Source organism: Doryrhamphus excisus, linkage group LG15, assembly GCF_037039965.1.
Source record: "Doryrhamphus excisus strain RoL-2023G ecotype Guam linkage group LG15, RoL_Dexc_Guam_v1.1, whole genome shotgun sequence".
In the NCBI taxonomy this organism is placed as follows: domain Eukaryota; kingdom Metazoa; phylum Chordata; class Actinopteri; order Syngnathiformes; family Syngnathidae; genus Doryrhamphus; species Doryrhamphus excisus.
This window is the reverse complement of record NC_136371.1, coordinates 16,698,282-16,723,791: the sequence shown is the minus strand read 5'-3', so window position 1 is coordinate 16,723,791 and position 25,510 is coordinate 16,698,282. Positions and strand designations below refer to the sequence as shown.

General features: G+C 39.4%; 1 protein-coding gene and 1 long non-coding RNA gene across 3 annotated transcripts in view; one reads left to right on the top strand and one right to left on the bottom strand.

Moving 5' to 3' along the window:
- Positions 1-7,904, bottom strand: part of LOC131104614 (uncharacterized) — a 201,613-nt gene extending 193,709 nt beyond the window's left edge. Inside the window, exon 1 of the long non-coding RNA XR_013629892.1 lies at positions 7,329-7,904. This is a non-coding gene — a long non-coding RNA (uncharacterized LOC131104614). The remainder of the gene's footprint in view (positions 1-7,328) is intronic.
- The window catches only part of acvr2ab (activin A receptor type 2Ab), a 62,058-nt gene continuing 43,882 nt past the window's right edge, over positions 7,335-25,510 (top strand). For both annotated transcript variants that reach the window (XM_058051973.2, XM_058051972.2), the window contains exon 1: positions 7,335-8,199. In XM_058051973.2, coding sequence (XP_057907956.1) covers positions 8,145-8,199 — 55 coding nt within the window. In that variant the 5' untranslated portion in view covers positions 7,335-8,144. The remainder of the gene's footprint in view (positions 8,200-25,510) is intronic.

The following is a 25,510-nucleotide window of genomic DNA, read 5'->3' as shown; positions in this document are numbered from 1 at the left end:
ACAATAAAATTAAAATAATAATTATTATATTATTATTATGTAAAATATGCAAATATAACAATAATATTATATATAATTAATATAATAAGTAGCATTAATATAATAATTATAATAATCTAATAATCTAATAATAATAATTATTGTTATTATTATTATGTGCTTGTGTCCCTTTTTTCAGGAGCACTTTGTAAACAACAGACCATGTCAAAAAACGAAATTGATAAAACCATCAAAAGGTTGGCTCAGGCCATGATGCCAGGTCGTATGTTGAGTTTAAATGAAATACTTTGGAAAGATTGGGCGGGCCGTATTCAAACACTTGGCGGGCCGGATGTGGCCCCCGGGCCGTAGTTTGCCCACCCCTGCCCTATCTCCAGTGGCCCCCAGGTAAATTGAGCTTTATGAGCTTTATGCATTCCCACATAGTATCAGCATTTGGGAAGAAATATGAGGTGAAAAAAAAATGTTAGATGGCGCGTTCAAGGACATTGTGAAAAACTATACAATTGGCTTCTTTATTTAAAATGAATGGTATGATTTTTACACCGTATGCTGTACCGCTAACAGACGCTCCCCCCGCTGCCAGCTCTTGCATGTGTGGATGTAAAAACAGAACAGTCGTACATGATGTCAGGCACGCTACGGGATTAAAAAGCACACATGACACAAGTGCGAACTGTCAACAGTCGCTGATGTATTTGTTGCGTGTGACCTTGAAGGCCTCAAACCGCTTTCTTCAACGCGTCCGTCCCCTTGGCGAAAAAAAAAAACGACAGGACAGAAGCGCATCGGAATACACTTCTCTGATGGGGTTTTGCCGTACGGGGTTCGTGCGAGGACGGGATGAGAACGGTAATTAGGCGGCGATCCACTGGGCTTTGGTTACAGGTGCTGAGCCGCCCGCAGGCATGAACAAAGCTGTCAATGGGAAGGATCGTTCATGCTGAAACAACAGAGCGGGGGCGGGCGGGCGGGCGGGCGGCGTTCCGGCTCCAAACCAAAGGGATGTTAAATGACTCTGCGACAAACCCAAAGCTGCTTAGTGAATCCATTTTCAAAGCCTTTTGGAGCAAATGTATACAGTAGGATACGAGTTCATTCGGGGATCCTCTACCATTCAGCTTCTTCAATGGAAGAACACAGACATGGAATCGAACTCGGGTCTCCTAGCTGTGAGGCCTGCGCACTAACCACTCGCTCAACATGCAGCCACAAGTTTTTTTTTCCTATTATGTCTACCATATTGGGTAACATGACTGTAAAGGTTACTATGGGGGTGCTATTTCATGTTTCGAGGGCTCTACTAATGTTAAAATGTATTTAGACCAAACCAGACCAAATACAGACCTAACTTTTTATTTGTTGGGCCAAATACTGAAAAATAAAATATCGCGATTCATTCAGTCATTCGGGTGAGAGGCGGCGTCCACCCTGGACTGGTGGCCAGCCAATCACAGGGCACATATAGACAAACAACCATTCACACTCACATTCATACCTATGGACAATTTGGAGTCGCTAATTAACCTAGCATGTTTTTTTGGAATGTGGGAGGAAACCGGAGTACCCAGAGAAAACCCACGCATGCACGGGGAGAACATGCAAACTCCACACAGAGATGGCCGAGGGTGGAATTGAACCCTGGTCTCCTAGCTCTGAGGTCTGCGTGCTAACCACTCGAATGGGAAGTTTGATATGAATGCTGTATGGTATCATGTACCCAGAAAAAATTATTACGTTTGATTAATGTTCATGTTAAAGGTTAAATAACTGTTAATAGTTATCCTCCCTATCCGTGTGGAAGTGGTAAGTTTTTGGCGATTTAAGTTGAAAGGAAATAACTTGGAGGCTACCGTTTAGGTCGCTAGCTCTGTAGTTTAATTTTTTACCATAATAATGTCAGATGAGGACGTTCTTTACATTGCGCTAGCCAATTAACACTGCCATATATATATATATATATATATATATATATACAGTAAGTGTATTTACATGCTTTGTTGTAATGCAATGCACTTTGCCAGCTACCTGCTTTTGTTAAAAGCCCTTTGTCAATAAAGTTGACTTCCCTCGACACTCAATACTGAGTCCATTAAGCCTGAGGGCTGCTCTGTGCAAAGGGGCCACCGGTTCCAGTAAGGTATCTGCTGAGCTCTCATTAGCGAGCATCATGGTACGTAATTCTGGCACGTGTAATGCCATTAGAGGGGATTTGGCATCTGATAGTTGAGTAATGGGATGAACTGTACAGTAAATCTCCAGAAGCGGAGTTCCGAGTCTTCCACGTTGAACACTTTGCAGTCCCCGCATTGTCGCCTTGTCAAGGGCGGTAGCTTTGGGTCTACCTTCGGGGGGGGTCAAATTTTTGCCTGTTTATTTATTTAATGAATCATTGACTTTTTTTTAAAGGAGTCTAATTTGACATACATGTATTAGAAATACACTGTGATACTTTTACTGTTATTTACTTGGTGGCTGTGTACTGAACTATTAATGCCGCAATGACATTCATTCATTTTCTACCGCTTATCCTCACAAGGGTTGTGGGGGTGCTGGAGCCTATCCCAGCTGTCTTCAGGCGAGAGGCGGGGTACATCCATTATCCATCCATCATCTATCCATACATCCAACCATCCATCAATCCATCCATCCATTTTCTCTACTGCTTATCCTCACAAGGGTGGGGGTGCTGGAGCCTATCCCAGCTGTCTTCGGGTGAGAGGCGAGGTACATCCATCATCCATCCATCATCTATCCATACATCCAACCATGCATCCATGTTCTCTACCGCTTATCCTCACTAGGGTGGGGGTGCTGGAGCCTATCCCAGCTGTCTTTGGGCGAGAGACAGGGTACATCCATCATCTATCCATCCATCCATCCATCATCTATCCACACATCCGTCCATCCATCAATTTTCTCTACCGCTCATCCTCACTAGGGTGGGGGTGCTGGAGCCTATCCCAGCTGTCTTTGGGCGAGAGACAGGGTACATCCATCATCCATCCATCCTTCCATCATCTATCCATACATCCAACCATCCATCCAACCATCTATTTTCTCTACCGCTTATCCCCACTAGGGTGGGGGTGCTGGAGCCTATCCCAGCTGTCTTTGGGCGAGAGACAGGGTACATCCATCAACTATCCATCCATCCATCCATCATCTATCCACACATCCATCAATTTTCTCTACCGCTTATCCTCACTAGGGTGGGGGTGCTGGAGCCTATCCCAGCTGTCTTTGGGCGAGAGGCGGGGTACATCCATCATCTATCCATCCATCATCTATCCATCCATCATCCATCCATCCATCATCTATCCATACATCCAACCATACATCCATTTTCTCTACAGCTTATCCTCACTAGGGTGAGGGTGCTGGAGCCTATCCCAGCTGTCTTTGGGCGAGAGGCAGGGTAAATCCATCATCCATCCATCATCTATCCATACATCCAACCATCCATCCATCCATTTTCTCTACCGCTTATCCTCACAAGGGTGGGGGTGCTGGAGCCTATCCCAGCTGTCTTCGGGCGAGAGGTGAGGTACATCCATCATCCATCCATCATCTATCCATACATCCAACCATGCATCCATGTTCTCTACCGCTTATCCTCACTAGGGTGGGGGTGCTGGAGCCTATCCCAGCTGTCTTTGGGCAAGAGACAGGGTATATCCATCCTTCCATCATCTATCCATACATCCAACCATCCATCCAACCATCCATTTTCTCTACCGCTTATCCCCACTAGGGTGGGGGTGCTGGAACCTATCCCAGCTGTCTTTGGGCGAGAGGCGGGGTACATCCATCATCCATCCATCCATCATCTATCCATACATGCAACCATCCATCCATCCATCCATTTTCTCTACCACTTATTCTCACTAGGGTGGGAGTGCTGGAGCCTATCCCAGCTGTCTTTGGGCGAGAAGCGGGGTACATCCATCATCCATCATCCATCATCTATCCATACGTCCATCCATCCATTTTCTCTACCACTTATCCTCACTAGGGTGGGGGTGCTGGAGCCTATCCCAGCTGTCTTTTGGCGAGAGGCGAGGTACATCCATCATCCATCATCTATCCATCCATCCAACCATCCATTTTCTCTACCGCTTATCCTCACTAGGGTGGGGGTGCTGGAGCCTATCCCAGCTGTCTTTGGGCAAGAGGCAAGGTACATCCATCCATCATCTATCCATACCTCCAACCATCCATCCATCCATTTTCTCCACCGCTTATCCTCACTAGGGTGGGGGTGCTGGAGCCTATCCCAGCTGTCTTTGATACATCCATCATCCATTCATCATCTATCCATCCAACCATCCATGCATCCATCCATTTTCTCTACCGCTTATCCTCACTAGGGTGGGGGTGCTGGAGCCTATTGCAGCTGTCTTTGGGCGAGAGGCGGGGTACACCCTGGACTGGTTGCCAGCCAATCACAGGGCACATATAGACAAACAACCATTCACACTCACATTCATACCTATGGACAATTTGGAGTCGCTAATTAACCTAGCATGTTTTTGGAATGTGGGAGGAAACCGGAGTACCCGAATCCACACAGAGATGGCCGAGAGTGGAACTGAACCCTGGTCTCCTAGCTGTGAGGTCTGCACGCTAACCCCTTATCCACCGTGCAGCCTGCCGCAATGACACAGTAGTTAATTCCTATTCCTATTCAAAAATGAGTGAATTAGAAGTGATGTCAAAGCAGAATTTAAGCAAATATATTGAGTTATGGGGCCGCACGGTGGATAAGTGGTTAGCATGTTAACCACCGTGCACTTATCAAGAAAAGCATAGGCCATTTTGTTCAAGGTTCATCCTGAATTCCTTGATTGGGTAAGTGTGTCTGATGCAAGACAAAGGAATGTTCTGTCATCTTATCAGGCAGTGATTTATTATAGCTTCGGTCACCGTAATGTTTCCTTCTTTTGTGTGTTTGAACACCTGCCGATGCCTGTGTCATTATCTTGATACCTTATCACAAGGCTTTTCAAATGGTCTTAACCTGGGACTCACATTTTAAATGGTCATTAAGTCGGGACTAGGGACTAACTGATATGGATTTTTTTTTCCTGATCATATGACATATCGATTGATTTAATTTAACAAGGAAAACACCATATTAACCATATTATAGTAATTATTTTCTAATGGCAAAATCATTTTGAATTGGAGATTCCCAATGTCCTGGGAATTGGAGATTCCCAATCTCCTCATTGGGAATGAAATCTTGCCTTGGGTCTTGTTAACAATTGAAGGAAGGATGGAACGCAACATCGACAAAGGGATTGGTGCGCCACATGCAGTGATGCAGACTCCGCATCTGCCCTTTGTAGTGATAAGGGGCTCTAATTTTGTGGCGCAGCGCAAGGGTGCGCAGGCCACGCAATTATAATTTGGTTCATTGAACCACTGTATATATGTAAGGGAGGAGTCCATATTTACGGCTTGGCGCAGTGAGAATTTTGTGAAAAAACAGCCGCTAATTTATTGTAGGCGCAGGCGAAGCGCAGCCAGCGTAATGGTAAATTGGCTGACAGGCGCACAGTGCAGACATGTCAGCAAGACCAAACAGGCAGACTTTTTATAGTGTTGCGTACATTTCAGTGGAAAATAACAATGACAGCAATGTAAGGGTTTGAACCCGCATGTTTTTTTTTTATTAATTAATTAATTAAATAAAAATTAATCAGCTGCATGGCAGTCGAGTGGTTAGCGCATGTGAGTGGTTGTTTGTCTATATGTGCCCTGTGATTGGTTGGCGACCAGTCCAGGTTGTGATGCATGCACGGGGAGAACATGCAAACTCCACACAGAGGGTGGAATCGAACTCGGGTCTCCTAGCTGTGTGACCTGCGTGCTAACCACTCTAACATTGTGCAGCTCAACTAATAATTAACAACTAAAAACAATGATTAATATAAAGTTGTCATCCTCGTCAACATTCATTCATTTTCTACCACTTTTCCTCACGGGGGTGCTGGAGCCTATCCCTGGACTGGTGGCCAGCCAATCACAGGGCACATATAGACAAACAACCATTCACACTCACATTCATACCTATGGACAATTTGGAGTGGCCAATTAGCCGAGCATGTTTTTGGAATGTGGGAGGAAACCGGAGTACCCGGAGAAAACCCACGCATGCATGTGGGTCCGAGGGTGGAATTGAACCCTGGTCTCCTAGCTGTGAGGTCTGCGCGCTAACCACTTGACCACCGTGCCATCCACAAAATCATATATTTCACTTATTTCTATGAAATGGGTATGTAACAATGTAAACATGACTTAAATATCGGTTGTATACTTGTACCCGACCCACCATGTGGCCCCATTTTATCATAAATCTCACGTTCAAGGTGTTCACCTGGAACGTGTTGGTGCTGGCGGCCATATGCAAAAAAAAAAAAGTGTGTTTTACTAAAGATGAAAGCTAACACCTCGATATAGAACAGGTGACTCAGCTTCCAGCTTGGCAGAAAAATCCCCTGGGACCTTTGACCTCCAAATCGTTTAGCAGCGCTTATGGTTTGAGATCTGCTCCAGGCTATTAGAGAGATTAGTGTCACACAGATTTGGGGCGGGGCCAAACCTATATCTAGACTTCATGGCATTCTCAGCATTTATGACAGAGCGAGCAACCTGTGCTGATACCTAAGACACCATTAGTGGCACATTATGCAGTTTGAGGCTATATGTAGATTTGATATGTGTTCACCCCAACGTGTGGCGTGACAGGCGTTATGGCATTTATTAAAAATAGATGTGAACATTACTTTAAATAGTATTGCGGGGGGGGGGGCGTTTGAATCACAATACTGTAGTAAACAATGCTGACCTCAACATTATACCTGCACAGATTTCTTGTTACTATGCACAAAAAGACAAAACGAAAGATATACATTCAACATAGGAGTAACTGGACTTATTTTGATTAATTACGACAGCAATCTCCTTCGACATTTTGGATAATTATCACCCCGTGACTTAAAAAAAATGCATTCAATCATTGCCGCCCATGTTAGAAAATGCTACACACAAAACGAGCGCCCTTCTCCAACAAAAACAAGCCCTACCTCGTAAAACGGCTGTATCAAGCTCGCGTAAATGAGCAAACTTTGTACCGGATACTAAAATATCAGATTAGTTGTTAAAATATAACAATCATAAGCAAAATAACTGCACAACATGTGAAAAAACATTTACTAAGGAGCTATGAAATGCGTGTGTGATTATTGGAATAATTCAACACGACTACTTGACGCTAAAATAGCATATTATTTTGAAAGCCTTTACCGGATGTACAGTCATACCTGTCTTGTTGCGGCTCAAATCGCCATCTTGAAATTGTCCCGACCAAAAGCGGCGAGGCGGCGGACTGGGGGAAAAGCACAGCCTTCCAAACGCAGGAGCCAGATTAGTTCCGATGATTAATATGGTTTCCTGTGTTTGCACCCGTCAAATGATAGCGTCTTTTAGTTTCCTTTGGGTTTTTTTCCTTTGGGGGTGTGTGTTGGAGGGGTCTGCCTAAGCTGAGAGTCGGTCGCTGTTTGCCTTCTGGAGCGGACTAATCTTCGACTGTGGCCTGGCCGCTTCGTCGGACAATCGGACGGAATTTATCGTCGTCCGTGGCTGTTTTATTATTAATCGACGCTACCAAACACATTCCCGTTGTGCTCCAGTGTTGGAAAAGATCGCCGATTTTGACGTTTTAATGCAATGCTACGGAGCTCACAGAGGACAAGTTCGGTAGCAGGACGGAGTGCGCTCGATTTGTTGGATGGATATTCCCTATGTCCTGCTGTGCCACGGCAAATCACTCTTTGGAGATCATTCCACGCTGCAACACGCTAAATGTTTGCTGGAGCTGGCGTGAATTCCAAAAAAGTCACCCTCCATTGCTTTTTTCTGTAAACGTGGAAATACCAACAAACCACCCGCCCCCCATTCTCTGTCGGGGCAGCGAGGCGAGTTCACCCGGGATATACTGGATTTATCTCCATGTTGTTGTAATGATGCCCTTTTTACAGAAACGCTCCCTGGTTCAGTAATCTGACTGTACCGCTTTCAGGATTTTTTTTTCGTTTTTATACTCTTTATTTTATCCGAGGATCGAATTCGAATGGAAAATGGGAGACGCCACCAAACTGGCCCTCGCCGTTTTCCTCATCTCCTGTTCTTCAGGTAGGTCATTTTAGTTACTAACTGCAGTCGCTGCTCGTTATATGTGCAGAATGCAGTGCAGTGCAAACCCTTGGGGGGCCTTTGAGGGAGGGGGGGCGGCCCAATCCCAACCTGTTTACACGGCTCACATGGAGTCGTAGAAATCAGAATTAATTTAGGTGTTTTATTTTTTTTGCATTACCCCCATTAGGCTGCAGCAGTAGTGTGATTAACAGGGGAGAAAAAAAGATGGATGACTGTAACTACTAATATTATATATCACAGCATGTCATCATCTGTAGATGGACTCGCTGTAGATATAAATAAAAAAAAGAATACATTTAAATAAATAAAATAAATGTAAATAAATAAAATGAAAATTTTTTTTTTACATTGTCCAAATATTTCAACTTTCTGCTTAAATAATCTTCAACAATTTCCTTTTAAAAATATGTTGGATTTATTTTTGTAATATGATTATAACTTATCCTCGACCCAATTTAGCAAAATACTTTTTTCTTTTTTCTTTTTTTTAGAAAAAAAAATATTTCATATTTCTTTTCTATGATACAAAAATGACAAGTTCATTCACGACCATATTTTTGTTATGTTTTTAAGCATAACATGTTAGCTTTATTTTTGTAATATGATTATAACTTATCCTCGACCTAATTTAGCAAAAATACTTTTTTCTTTTTTTTTTAAGAAAAAAATATTTCTTTCATATTTCATCACTATGATACAAAAATGACAAGTTCATTCCCAACCATATTTTTATGTTTTCAAACATAACATGTTGGCTTTATTTTTGTAGTATGATTATAACTTATCCTCGACCTAATTTCGCAAAAATACTTTTCTTTTTTTTTTTTAGAAAAAAAAATTATTTCATATTTTTTTTCTATGATACAAAAATGACAAGTTCATTCACGACCATATTTTTGTTGTTTTCAAACATAACATGTTGGCTTTATTTTTGTAGTATGATTGTAACTTATCCTCGACCTAATTTAGCAAAAAAAAAAAAAATTCTTTTTTTTTTAAGAAAAAAAAATTCTTTCATATTTCATCTCTGATACAAAAATGACAAGTTCATTCCCAACCATATTATTGTTATGTTTTTAAACATAACATGTTGGCCTTATTTTTGTAACATGATTGTAACTTATCCTCGACCTAATTTAGCAAAAATACTTTTTTTCTTTTTTTTTAAGAAATTATTTTTTTCATATTTCATCTGATACAAAAATGACAAGTTCATTCCAACCATATTTTTGTTATGTTTTTAAACATAACATGTTGGCTTAATTTTTGTAATATGATTATAACTTATCCTCGACCTAATTTAGCAAAAATACTTTTTTCTTTTTTTTTTAAGAAAAAAAAATTTCTTTCATATTTCATCTCTGATACAAAAATGACAAGTTCATTCCCAACTATATTTTTATGTTTTTTATTATATTATTACAAACCAAACTACTCAATTTCTAAATAAGTTCTACTTCTCAGAAATTCACTTATCACAGTCAGGTCTGGAACAAATTAGCCGCAATAAACGAGGGATTACCGTAATGTGAATCCAATAGATCTGTTGCAGGCATGCAAAAATATGAACAAAAATACTTTTTTATTGTTTTTTTTTTTGCGTTCTTTCTTCTGGCAATTCTATAAAAGCAGCATACAGTACTTGTAGCATTTTCATATCCCCAAGCATGCTAAGGTACTGGAAAACATCCAGATGTGGACCAAAAAAAGACTTGCTGAATGAACAGCTTTTTGCTTTATGTGATCAATATGAAATATATCAATAAAAATCATAATCCCTTGAGTCCAGTCAGTGATAATAAATAAATAAATAGTGCAAAGCCTTTAAAAAAATGACGTATTTCTTCAAAAGTGGAAAATATGTGTCCAAGTAGCGTTAAGTAAATAGCACAATTTGCCACATGGGTGCAATGAAAATTCTGTCAGCCTGGAAAAGTACACTATCCCATCCTAAAAAGGTAGTCGGTATTTCAGCCAATCCGGTAACTCAATATTTTTGTTGTAAAAAAAACCGCACGGTGACTTCCATGTTTATTATTCACATTATTATGTTTTTCATGCCGAACTTCATAACAGAAATGGACGTTTTTCCTCACTTCTGCTTTTTAACTATTTTTTCATGATGAAGTGGAAAACATGCCCATTGCTGAAAACTTTAATATGTTGCCTTTACTTCGGCTGTGTTGTTTTTTGCGTAATTATTTTCAGTTCTTGTATATAGGTGATGTTTGATAGCAAATGCTAACTGGATGTAATACATACATGTGACTCTAATGCAGTGATTTCCAACCACTGTGCAATGCCATGAGAGGTCATCGGGTGTGGCGTGGGAAATTCACTAACTTGTGAAAATGATGATATGTTTACTACAAATAATGAATCTTTCATCTTTTATGTGAGTGATTTATAGTGACAGGTAATTAAATGCTGCTTCACTACATGGTACTTAATTCACCTCATTGTTATTTTGGTATATTTACCTTTTATGACCTTTTTATTTGGTGGTGTGTGGTGAGTTTTTTTTTATGTAAAATATGTGCCTTGGCATAATATACAGTAAGTTGGGAAACACTGGTCTAAGGAATACTACGTAGCTGTTTTCGACATATTACGCCTAGTTATTGTAAGTAATGGATCATGTCAACTTGTAACTTAGATGCTGAATGAAAAAGTGCATGCACCCCTCATATTCTTTTTTTTTTATTTCTCAAAATATTAAGACTTGTGCTACTAAAATGACATTTTATTTTCATTAATCAAATTTTTTCTTAACATCTTACATTACTTTATTTCTCATAAAATGATATATTCTTTCCATTTTTGCTTTTGCTTATTTCTCAAACTCTTTCAACTTTCTTGTTAATTTTTATTCCAATATTTTGACTTTATTCTCATCATATTGTAACTTTTTTCTGCAATGTCATTTTCCAAAAATTACAACTTTATTTGTTATTCTGTTTGTTTCTTATAATATTCTGTCATTTTTTGTTACTATTTCAACTTTAAGATACTAAAGCGGCGTTATTTTTTCCATGCATAAAATGACAACGATATACCTTTTTCTTGCTATAAATATTGTGACTTAGTTCTTGTAAAAATACTGCAAAATTTCAATGTAAAAATTTTTTTGTTTTCTTTTGTCACCACCCAATAAAAAACAGGTGTGGTTCTAAAATGCCTCATGGGCCACACTTTGGACACCCCTGCCCTAGATGGCCCTAAACCAGGAGTCTCAAACAATTTACCTGGGGGCCACTGGAGCTAGGATCTGGGCAAGGCTGGGCCGCATCAGGTTTAAAAAAAAAAACAAAAAAAACGCATTTATTAAAAACAGAAAAATATTTTGGTTCTGATTTTCTACAATAAAAGCTCTGATAAAACATTCCACTGTTCTCAAATATCTTAATTTTTATTTTTCTGCACAAAATAAGATGAAAAATAAATAAACAAATCAAGAATAAAGAAAATCAATCAATCAGTAATAAAGAAATATAATAATAATAATAAAAACTTAAGAAGCCACATATAGTTGGTGGGTAGACAAATGATTTTTTTCAGATTAAAATGAACAAAGCATTATTAGAGCCCTGTAGACATGACAAAACACGACTATAGTCACATTTATACTCTTTTTATTTACAACATATTGCGCAACTGCAGGGTCTTGAGACACATGCTAACTCGCAAACTAGAGAGCTAGCGACCTAAACGGTAGCCTTCAAGTTATTTCCTTTCAACTTAAATAGCCAAAAACTTACCACTTCCACACGGATAGGGAGGATAACTATTAAGTTATTTAACCTTTAACATGAACATGAATCAAACGTAATCATTTTTTCTGGGTACATGATACCATACAGCATCCATATCAAACTTGCGCAGGCGGCAGTAACATTAAACTTTCATATCAAGGCGGGGGCCTCAAACTAGTGTCCTGCGGGCCACATTTGGGGGGAATGTAAAACCCCAGTTTTGTCAGAAAACAGTAGATGCGACGCCGGCGGGGCCGTTGGGGACACCAAGGGGGCTTGATCCTCATTTTGGACTGCTTGTTACTGTAAAGCCAACACATTGACCACATTGAACCAAGTAGCCATGGACCATTTTTGTTCTTTATAAAAAAAAACATTTGTACGCAACATGTTTGCAGCAGCTGTTGTTGCGGCTCAATCAATGTCAAACAGGTTGCAAAGGTCACGGATGGTTTGAGTCGGCATTGTTTTCACGTTGTGATAGCTCGCACCTTCCCGCTCATGCGGATAATGGATAAAGATCTAAACATTCCATTATGTAGATGACAACAAATATCCCTCTACCTGTAAGCAGGAAGTTATCAGGTCTAGAAGTAGGGCTCTATGAAATATTGTTTTATTTTTTATTTTTACACTTATTTTACCAGCATAGACTGTGTACGTTTGGAAAAAAAAAATAAATAAGAAATTGAAAAATTAAAAAAAAAACCTTAAACTGTATTACGGAAAGCAGGAAGTGAACAAATCATAGACTGTGTACGTTTGGAAAAAAAAAATAAGAAATTGAAAAATTAAAAAAAAAACCTTAAACTGTATTACGGAAAGCAGGAAGTGAACAAATGTAACGGTAAATGTAATTTTTCAAAGTAAACTAAACCCATCACACACCAACTTAACACTCAAAAGGTGTACTAAGAAATATACAAACAAGTATTACTCATATCACTTCATACTTCGTTACGAGGTACATTATTAAATAAATAAATAAATAATGGAATATTGTGGTACAGTCTGCGAGGACCACACAGTTCTTAATTTGACATGAGCTATGAAAAACCCCATTGGAGATTGGAGGAGGTCAGTACTCAAAATAACATTTTTTCAAAGTAAACTAAACTCATCACACACCAACTTAACACTCAAAAGGTGTACTAAGAAATATACAAACAAGTACTACTCATATCACTCATATCACCACTACTTCGGTACGAGGTACATCACTAAAAAAAACTTAAACTGTGTTATGGAAAGCAGGAAGTGAACTGAAATGTAACAATTACTGATTGTAAAAGTCAAAAAATAAAAAAAATAAAAAAAAAACAAAGACCTTAAACTGTATTACGGAAAGCAGGAAGTGAACAAATGTAACGGTAAATGTAATTTTTCAAAGTAAACTAAACCCATCACACACCAACTTAACACTCAAAAGGTGTACTAAGAAATATACAAACAAGTATTACTCATATCACTCATATCACCTCGTACTTTGTTTACGAGGTACATTATTAATTAAATAAATAAATAATGGAATATTGTGGTACAGTCTGCGAGGACCACGCAGTTCTTAATTTGACATGAGCTATGAAAAACCCCATTGGAGATTGGAGGAGGTCAGTACTCAAAATAACATTTTTTCAAAGTAAACTAAACTCATCACACACCAACTTAACACTCAAAAGGTGTACTAAGAAATATACAAACAAGTATTACTCATATCACTCATATCACCACTACTTCGGTACGAGGTACATCATTAAAAAAAACTTAAACTGTATTATGGAAAGCAGGAAGTGAACTGAAATGTAACAATTACTGATTGTAAAAGTCAAAAAATGTAAAAAAAATAAATAAAAAATTTGAAAAAAAAACAAAAACCTTAAACTGTATTACGGAAAGCAGGAAGTGAACAAATGTAACGGTAGCTGTAATTTTTCAAAGTAAACTAAACCCATCACACACCAACTTAACACTCAAAAGGTGTACTAAGAAATATACAAACAAGTATTACTCATATCACCTCGTACTTTGTTTATGAGGTACATTATTAAAAAAATAAATAATGGCATATTGTGGTACAGTCTGCGAGGACCACGCAGTTCTTAATTTGACATGAGCTATGAAAAACCCCATTGGAGATTGGAGGAGGTCAGTACTCAAAATAACATTTTTGCATTTTTTCAAAGAAAACTAAACTCATCACACACCAACTTAACACTGTACTAAGAAATATACAAACAAGTACTACTCATATCACTCATATCACCTCGTACTTCATTACGAGGCACATCATTTAAAAAAAACTATTATGGAAAGCAGGAAGTGAACAAATGTAACAATTACTGATTGTAAAAGTACCAGATGGAGGGGTAGGATATAATAAGCTTTGCTTCTTCCTACTCCTTTTGGACATGTGGAACTGGGAACTGATTATGGGATGCACTCAATTGTAATCTGATGCATGTTCAATTGAAATAAAACCATTACCATTATTTTGAAGGCAGGAAGTGTGTTGTACTGAGAATGTCTGTCGGTTAATACAAGCTAGGAGTAAAAATAAATGTGCCTCTCGGCATCATTTCACTCAGACCTCGCAGGGTCCTAAAACGCTCATTTGCATTAACAAACAAGTGCAACACAACACAGTGTAAACACGCTAACGCAAACAAAGCCAACCTTGCTAGCTCCTGTTCACGCTCGGCAAGAAAGGAGTTTTGAACGTTTTTTTTCCCGTCTGGAAAATACTTTGCCACATAAATATTCCGCAAAAGGAAAAGCTGTTTTTTTTTTAGTCGGGAGCTGATATTTTCCTGAAACTGTTCTATTGCTGATTACTGAAGAACGAAAAAAGGTAGAAACAGTTTTTTTTCTCTGAATGTTTTTTTTTGGTAGGTTCCATTTTTATAGCCATAGAAGACAATATTCTGTGCCTCGAAAGATGAGTCGAAAGCGTCTAAAATGGCCTCTACTGATGGGATTGAATGAGTTCACAGATATTTTATGAACTTTCGCAAAGCACACATTCTGTGCCGCTAACATTAAGTAAAAGTAGACTGTGTGATAACACAAAAAACACAAAAACTGTTGCCTGGCAAGGCTTTTCTTTATTTATTTTTTTGGTCTTCACCGTGGAAAAACATTGATTTGGCTGTGTTGTCTTTTCAAAAGGAAATGTGATGTTTCTTTTCTATGTATGCATTCAAACGAATGCATTGGGACTTGGGTAGTAACCAAGTCGAGTTGTTCCATTAACGTTAAATTTTCTCAAACTGTTAATTGGTAAATGTTTGCCATGTTGTCTCGTAAATTATTGTTAGGGATGGTATTTAAAATCTGTTATATATTTTCATTTGCGCTACGATGCCCCCCCCCCCCCCCGGATGCTCGCTTCTCTCCAGTTTTGTGCATTGCAGCAGTCTCAAGCAGACATCGATCCTGCCGCTAACCGGGTAAGGTTACATCCGCGTGCCGAGGATCCTGTGACCCCGGCGCGTCCAGGAAGTCTGTGTTCTGTCACATGACCTGGTAGAATATGGTAATGATAACGGTAGGCAAAAGGAAGAAGCCATTGTTAGTTTTTCCCCCAAACATGCTGCAACATCACAGCGTCCCAAAATGGTGCCATTAAAATGCACCTATGTCCTAATGATTCTCCGCCTCCCAATGTTTTTTTTTTTACTGAAGATAAGAAAAGTGTTAGTGGAGTGAATGCAACCTGCAGATGTTGTGTTTGTGTGCTTGTGGAAAGTTGGTCTAGACAGACTGGCTGCCGTGAACGAGAGGCCCTACCTTGATCCCTGATTGAAAACCGCAAGCTGTACATTCATCATGCTCTTGTTTCAGGCTCTCTCTAGGGTCCTCTCCTGCTTCCTAGTACTCCTTCCTTCCCTTTTGTATCTCACAGAGGGCAAATCTGCAAATATGTTTGTGGCTGTGGCTGTCCACGGTAGCATTGGCTGCTAACTGTGTACTGTGTCCTTTGCAAAGTAGCATCTGGCTTGAAAAAATGGCATAAACGTACAGTAAAGTCTCGTTATATCGATATTCTCGGGAGTCGGAAAAAATAGCGATATAACCGGACTATCCATATATCCGATCCTGCGCCGAACTGCATTAAAAGTGGGCGGATCTTTGATATGGCATGTAATTTTCTCCTTGAGTTCATGAATTGCGTGTCTAGCATGCTTTTGTACTACAATAAATTTTGTACTACAGTAAATCAAAATAAACTTACGCTGTAGTGATTACCGGTTACCGGGACATAATTCACCGCGGAACTATCGATAGGGAAGGTGTTGCCACCCGGAGGGGTAGGCGCGAGGGACGGGTGTTTTCCGCTGTGTGTGCTGCACTCTGGTGGTGGAAGTGTGAAAAATAAAGTTGACTGGAAGCAGCCGTTCGCCGTGTTCTTTTTTGGTATTGAAATCCTTAAGCAAAGATTGATTTAAGCTGCTTTTGTATCGATATAAGCAGACCAAATTGGCTGGCGGGAGATGAAAAGGGCATCCTAGTAACCGGATTATCATAATAACCGTGTATCGTACTAACGGAGCTAATTATACATAAAAGACTAGAAATTTGCCGGCAAATGAAAATAGTAATTCGTTTTAACCGATATCGATATAATGAGACTTTACTGTATTTCGATAAAGGATGCTACTCAGCAAAACAAGGAAGAATGACCACTGCTTTAAAGTTGCCACAGAACAGAGTTAGTCATATCTTGTCTTTAGATATTATGTAACTCTGGACTGGTGGCCAGCCAATCACAGGGCACATAGAGACAAACAACCATTCACACTCACATTCATACCTATGGAGTCGCTAATTAACCTAGCATGTTTTTGGAATGTGGGAGGAAACCGGAGTAACGGAAAAAACCCACGCATGCACGGGGAGAACATGCAAACTCCACACAGAGATGGCCCGAGGGTGGAATTGAACCCAGGTCTTCTAGCTGTGAGGTCTGCGCTAACCACTAGACCACCGTGCAGCCATGATGTGCTATATATCACTATATAACGATATATATCACTATATATACGACTATATATCACTAGATTGACACCTACTATGGTACCCATTATGTCATTGGATGCTCATATCACCTCCTACTTTGGCACAAGGTGCATTATTAAAAAAAACAAAAATTTGTAAATTTAAAAAAAATTTTGAAAAATAAAAAAAACTATTGCGTAAAGCAGGAAGTGAACAAATGTAACGGTAAATGAAATTGAATTTATCAGGTCTAGAAGTAGGGCTCCATGAAATATTGTTTTATTTTTTATTTTTACACTTATTTTACCAGCATAGACTGTGTACCTTTTGTGATAGTAAATAAAAAGTCTGATAATTAAATGTACTCTTAATTGGATGTCAGCTTCTGCACACACAAAATCCTAAAAAAATGCTCTTATTAGGTACGGGAAAAAAAAATTTAAACATTAAAAAAAAAAAAAAAACAAAACTGTATTACGGAAAGCAGGAAGTGAACAAATGTAACGGTAAATGTAATTTTTCCAAGTAAACTAAACCCATCACACACCAACTTAACACTCAAAAGGTATACTAAGAAATATACAAGTATTACTCATATCACTCATGTTGTGTTATTGCTACACTTATAGTCAATAATGATGAAATATTGATTTCTTCTTTCATTCAATTTAACCTTTATCATATTTAAGCACTCTGTTTCAATAAGAACTAAGAAATCTGGACTGTTCATATCTTTTCCAAGGGAGTAATTGGATGTCAGCTTCTGCACACACAAAATCCTTAAAAAAATGCTCTTATTCGGTACAGGACAAAATGTAAAAAATTTTTAAAAAATTGAAAAAAAAAAAAAAAACTGTATTACGGAAAGCAGGAAGTGAACAAATGTAATGGTAAATGAAATTGTCCAAGTAAACTAAACCCTTCACACACCAACTTAACACTCAAAAGGTGTACTAAGAAATATACAAACAAGTATTACTCATATCACTCATTGCTACACTCATAGTCAATAATGATGAAATATTGATTTCTTCTTTCATTCAATTTAACCTTTATCATATTCAAGCACTCTGTTTCAATAAGAAATCTGGACTGTTCATGTCTTTTATATGAAATTGTCCTATGTTATTCCGATGGAACATTGGATGTCTACCATGAATGTCCCAGTTGGCACACATGGTTTGGTTGTAATTCTGTGTCATTGAGTATCTTTGACACGGTGGCTTATGAGAACTCTGTAGCTTCACTGAACTCAGTCATCTCAAACGCACACACACACTCACACACACACTCATGGGTATAAATAGCATGTCCGCTGCCTCCCTCCCACCTGCTGTGCTCGTCACTCATTGGCGGGGTTGATAAAGACGAACGGGCCCGTACTGCAAGCGAGCGATACGGCAGCATTACTGCAAATTCAATATACACTTCAGCTTTAAGCCCAAGTGGCACTTAACACACCCTTCAAATGAATCCAAACAATTCAAGCACCGTAGTGGGGGGGGGGCGTAGGGGTTGCAGGTCCTTCTCCAGTACCCTGCGAAAGATAACAAGGCGTTTTTAAACGGCTCGTCTCGCCAAAGAATGCCGGGAATGCGGTGGATGGTTGCAGGCCATTACACACAAGTGACATACGGCTACGGCGGCATGCACTCCTTGTGCAAACTGCTGTTTCACGGCGAAGGGACCCGCGCGCTCCCCTGACCTGTCCGCCGTCCTGCCCGTCAACGCTAACTGAAGCGGAGACCAAACTGGCATTTGTCGCCGCGGCATACCAGTAGGGATTAAAGGGATTGGATTCAGTCGCTGAGTGTGGTGGTTTTTAATGCCCCCCTCCCCTCTCACTGTGTCCCCGCCTCCTGGTTGCGGAAAGAGTGCAGCCTTTGTAAGCAGTGAGCCCGAGCCCACCCAACCGCCGCTGCCGTGTCACGACACCATCTGACTGAGCATTAGCGGCGTAGTCCCGCCAAGCGGGGGGGGGGGGGGCTTCTGTGGACTTACTGTAAAGCAGGGGTCTCAAACTCAATTTACCTGGGAGACCACTGGAGCTAGGATCTGGGTGAGACTGGGGCGCATCAGGTTTTCCAAAAAAAAAAAAAAAAAAAAAACGCATTTATTAAAAACAAAAAAATATTTTGGTTCCGATTTTCTACACTAAAAGCTCTAATAAAACATTCCACTGTTCTCAAATATCTTAATTTTTATTTTTCTGCACAAAATAAGATGAAAAATAAATACATCAAGAATAAAGAAAATCAATCAGTAATAAATAAATATAATAATAATAATAACAATAAAACGATAAATAATAAAAACTTAAACCACATATAGTTGCTGGGTAGACAAATTATTTTTTTCAGATTAAAATGAACAAAGCATTATTAGAGCCCTGTAGACATGACAAAACACAACTATAGTCACATTTATACTTTTTTATTTACAACATATTGCGCAACTGCAGGGTCTTGAGACACATGCTAACTCGCAAACTCGAGAGCTAGCGACCTAAACGGTAGCCTTCAAGTTATTTCCTTTCAACTTAAATAGCCAAAAACTTACCACTTCCACACGGATAGGGAGGATAACTATTAACAGTTATTTAACCTTTAACATGAACATGAATCAAACGTGATAATTTTTTCTGGGTACATGATACCATACAGCATCCATATCAAACTTGCGCAGGGGTCTCAAATTAGTGTCCTGCGGGCCATATTTGGCTCGCGGGCCGCGTGTTTGAGACCCCTGCTGTAAAGCAAAACGTATAGATTGACGCCACACAGCAACGCCGTTACACCTACTGTCCTTGGTGCTTGATACCTGAGCTTGTCAGACATCTAGAAATCGCACAAAAGCCAGCCGGTAGCTTGCCCTTGAGCAAAGTGGTCTGATACGCCTCATCTGTCAGTGTCTTATGTTCTGCAGGCTTGATAGTAGTCGAGCAAATGTGCCGTCCTGTAATTATTCTCACGTTTTATGACTTTCTCTCCCAGCTCCAACTCTCGTCAGATACCCAAAATGAATATTTCTTTTTCCGGCTCATTTGCATGTTCAAATCAACGAAGAAATATGTCTGCGTGCTCCCTTGACAAAGTATCTAGGAAATTCATGAAGCTTTGATTAATAAATCCCTTGCTTCCTTGCCCAACATAACTCAAGGACATCGATCTTTTTCTTCTGCCGTGTACAGTTGTTTGGCACTGAACAATCAGCGTTGACGGCCAATGCGCATTTTGCGCATTTCAAACTTGAGCATGTCTACACAGGCTAGTAGTTTTCCAATAATTTGTGCTCACTTGTTGCCCAGGAAAACAGTTTTAACCGTGTCACTTGAGTCGGTGCAGGACTCGACTAGGGCCTTATAAATTCCGTTATATATTATTTTTTCCCAAATTCAGTTTTTTCCGTTTAAATTTTTTGGAATTCCATTTTTGTTTTACCTTTTACTCATTTTACCACAAAAGAGTGCGTTTTAATAATGTTTATGAATAAAATGCACACTAATTAATTAGAAATGAACTTACATTCATTGCGGCGACACAATATTGCACTTTTCCTCAAACTTTACTACTGCATCATGTAACACAACATTGCACTAAGTACTTCAAATAAAAAATGTTTGAAGTGAAAACAAATGACATATTAAAAAATAATAAACCAGCCTTTTCTCTTCAAGCGAAAATATACTTGACTTTATACAAAACACAGTCAATTTTTTAACATAGAACATATTAGATGTTAGATGTCACAGATGGTGACTACCACTACGTTGTATATTAGGCTAATAAATTAACATTAACTTACCAATAACGATGAACTAAGTTCGGTTGCCGTGCCCCCAGCTAGTTAGTTAAGTCTTCAACAGGCCAGTAAGTTGTTTTTCATGCTGCCTTGGAAATAAAAACCATGCAACGATAGAGGTTCATCACTTTTTGCTGTTTCCTTCAGAATTAGACCATGTTGGCAGCGACGCCATGATGGATGTTTTCGTAGTCAAACGATCGCTGATTGGTTGATCGCGAACAACGGGTGTGGGGTAAAACACGACTGTGGATTACGGACCGCGGTCTAAATAAACGAAATAAAGGATTGGTTTGCAAATTACCACCGGAATTACGCAGTCCGTGTTTTACCAACACCCAACAAGAACCGCTTTAAAAAAACTCTTGGCAGTATGGCTTGCCAAAGTGCACTCGCCCGACGGGAATATCACTGATTAGATTTACTTGCCCGAATTTTGTTTTAACTTGCATCACATGTATTTTTTCGCTTCCAGTCAACTGAGTGTTGACAGAAAGTACAAAATAACATGTCACCAGATACATAGAAGTCACCTGGGTACTGCTCGGCTCTGTATTTCGGCGTTAGCGTGGTATTGCGCAACTTCTTCGCAGACGGGGGGAGTGCCATGTTTGAAAAAGGGCGGTAGGCAGGTATTGTGTCACATTGATTACCGACCTCCGGGAACGATTCCCCAGGTTTATGTTCCTCTTTCTCATGAAAACAGCATTTCCGCGATACTCCGCATTCAAAATAATTTCCGTTTTTATTGTCCAATTCCGCGATTCCGCGAACGCGGAAATTATAGGGCCCTACTCGACAATAACGATGTACCGATAAATCCAATCATTAATATTCCCGTCGGGCAAGTATACTTTGGCATGTCGTACTGCCAAGAGTTTTTTTTTAAAAGCGGTTCTTGTTGGGTGTTGGTAAAACACGGACTGCGTAATTCCGGTGATAATTTGCAAACCGATCCTTGCAAATCTTGAAATGGACCAATCAGAATAGTTTATTTAGACCACGGTCCGCGTTTTACCCACACCCGTTCATGTTCGCGATCAACCAATCAGATGGTTTGACTATGAAAACATCTATCATGGCGTCCATGCCAACATGGTTTAATTCTTCAACAACTTCAGAAGGGAAAAGTGATGAACCAGTGCCTCCTAAACAAGTATTTTATTAGCGGTTAGCAAATGAAATGATGGCACAGGTGAGTGAATCACATTGCTGTGACAATTTGAACCGATTAGATCCAATACCAAGTGCTGATTTTGCACAAGCTACAAAATCTAGCGCTTCAATTTCTCTGTATTTTTCTCACTTTTGCTTCACAAATTAATGTTTGACCATTGAGCATTTTTTTCTGGATTAAAAACACTACTACTACAGTAAACCTCGGATATATCGGACTCGGATATATCAAAAATTCGCTCACAACGGACAGATAAAAAAGAACCAATTTTTCTGTAATGCATTTCCAATAAAAATTCATTGCATATATCGGATTTTTTTATAACGGATTTCGCCTATTTCGGACATAATCTCCAGTCCCGTTCCAATTTCCCTCGCATATATCGGATGGCCGCATCGTGTCTTTTTTCCTGGCTCCAGATTTAGGACAAATATAAAAGTGAGTGACGTCAATAATACTAGCACAGCAGTGAATGAGATCTTAACCTCACTATTGGAAATAACGTAGGCCTGCCTAACGTAGGGCATAACAGGGCCTAGCTTAATTAACAATTTGTTATGCTCAGAGTCCAATAAAGTTAAATTCTCATTACCTTATGTCTCTTTTCATTGCCCAGTCCAGGTACATTGGAAACATAGTCAAGGAAGTGCCTTTTTATAACGGATAAAATCCGATTTACGCATATACTGGATATAAATCCGATATATGCGTAAAACTGACATTTTCCGGTATACGCATATACAATAAAGTCTCGTTATATCGATATTCTCGGGAGTCGGAAAAAATAGCGATATAACCGGACTATCCATATATCCGATCCTGCGCCGAACTGCATTAAAAGTGGGCGGATCTTTGATATGGCATGTAATTTTCTCCTTGAGTTCATGGATTGCGTATCTAGCATGCTTTTGTACTACAATACATTTTGTACTACAGTAAATAAAAATAAACTTACGCTGTAGTGATTACCGGTTACCGGGACATAATTCACCCCGGAACTATCAATAGGGAAGGTGTTGCCACCCGGAGGGGTAGGCGCGAGGGACGGGTGTTTTTTCCGCTGTGTGTGCTGCGCTCTGGTGGTGGAAGTGTGAAAAATAAAGTTGACTGGAAGCAGCCGTTCGCCGTGTTCTTTTTTGGTATTGAAATCCTTAAGCAAAGATTGATTTAAGCTGCTTTTGTATCGATATAAGCAGACCAAATTGGCTGGCGGGAGATGACAAGGGCATCGTAGTAACCGGATTATCATAATAACCGGGTATCGTACTAACGGAGCTAATTATATCATAAAAGACTAGAAATTTGCCGGGAAATGAAAATAGTATCGTAATAAGTAGTAATTCATTTATCGATATCGATATAACGAGACTTTACTGTAACTGATTTCGCTTATATCGGACAAAACCAGTGGGAACAATTGAATCCGATATATCCGAGGTTTACTGTAGTACACAAATGTGTCAAATGTTTCATTGTGGTGCACAACTGCTTACTACGACTACGATGTGTAAGGTAGTATGGCATGCCATGTTAACATACATCTGCACAATTTTTCAGACATTCCTCCAAATACAATGTATCAGTACTATTATCTGATGAATTATCAGCATATATTGATATATGATATCATTATGGCGGTCTTTTCATTTTACATGGGGCAAGTAGTTCTCACCTTAAGGATTCCCCCATGGGCAAGTCATTTTTGTTTTTATCGTAGAGCCCTGGGGTGCATTGTCAACTGACGTCATCGACAACCACAACCACTCGCGGACAGTGGTTCTGCATTCGTGATAGTTTTTCTCTTGCAAACCAACGGTCCGACCAAGCACACAACATGACCCGATGCATGTTGATCCCAAGAACAAATCTCTAGTCTTGGAAGACAAACCTTTAGGAATCAGTTCATAGCGGGTAAGTTGTTTACCCAGTTTCGTGTGTGAATGGTGCCCGAGTGTGGACGCTTCAAACCGCCACTTCATTATGTGCACAGCCCGCGGAAAGTCGAAGTTCTCGTGTTCATCAGCAGTTGTCAGGGTACTCATGCCTGGTGCCCGACAGCCTGAGATGGCACATTTTGATAAGGTGATAATGACACTTCAATACCGGCACCAGTGCCAAGTACACTTCCTCTGGATTTACAGGGTCAGCACAAGGAGGGTGGCATTAAAATGTGGAATAAAATGTTTTCCTTAATAGAAAGAAAGAAAAAAACATGAAATTTGCATAATCAAAAGTTTCTATTTGACATCTGCTGACTGGTTGACATGTTCATCCAAAACTGCCGCTATGTGGACCCCGCCCTACCCTACCCTGCCTCGGATTGGCTCTTTGAATTCGAGCCCGGTCGATATGGAATTTTTGGGTCCGATGCCGATACCAATATTTGGAACTGAGAAAAAAAATGCTATCCGATATATCGGCTGATGCACCAATATATGAAATAAGACAATTAATATACACAGGATATAATACTGTACATCAACATAAATTTTTATAATACCCAAAATATGGAATAATAATAATACAAAAAAGCAGAAGACAAACAAAAATCTGGAACTTATTATTTATTATTAGTAACATTGTTAATGTAAGGACTGTAAACACACAAAAAAATTAAAAAAATGCAAATGTTAAACACGCTAATGAATAAGAGAATGCAGAGGTTAATATGAGGTTATGAAAGACATATTCATGAAGACATCTTACTAATATCAATGAGTCATATTTACTACCGAAAGGTTCCATCTGCAGCCACTGAGTATTTAGAAACAACTCAGAGAGCGAGAAAGAGAATCCTCACCAGTGTATGTATCGTTGACATTGTCGAATGTTTTTCTTCTGTGCGTTTTAAAGATATACAAACAAACTAACAGTAAAATATGGTGGTGGTAGTGTGATGGTCTGTGGCTGTGTTTTCTTTTCTTGGGCATAAAGGCAAAATATGTGTTTCCTATTTATATCTCTCGTCGTCAGTGTCGAGTGTTTGTTTTCATTTGGTTTATATTTAGGTTGCAGCCCAAACGTGGGTCACTGGTCTTTGAAAATAATCTTGGGCTTTTATTCTGAAGATTTTTTTAATGCAGCAGGTTGCCCTACGTTAACACTCCTTAAAGTGACGACAACATTCTTACGCTTAAACACATCTTTCTGTCATCTGTGTGTTTTAAAGATATACAAACAAACTAACAGTAAAATATGGTGGTGGTAGTGTGATGGTCTGGGACTGTGTTTTCTTTTCTTGGGCACTCGTCATCGTTGTCTGTATTTTAACGCCCCTTAAAGTGACGACAACATTCTTACACTTTAACACAGCTTTCTGTCATCTGTGCGTTTTAAAGATATACAAACAAACTAAAGTAAAATATGGTGGCGGTAGTGTGATGGTCTGGGGCTGTGTTTTCTTGGGCACTTGTCGTCGTTGTCTGTATTTTAACGTACCTTAAAGTGACGACAACATTCTTACACTTTAACACAGCTTTCTCTCATCTGTGCGTTTTAAAGATATACAAACAAACTAAAGTAAAATATGGTGGCGGTAGTGTGATGGTCTGGGGCTGTGTTT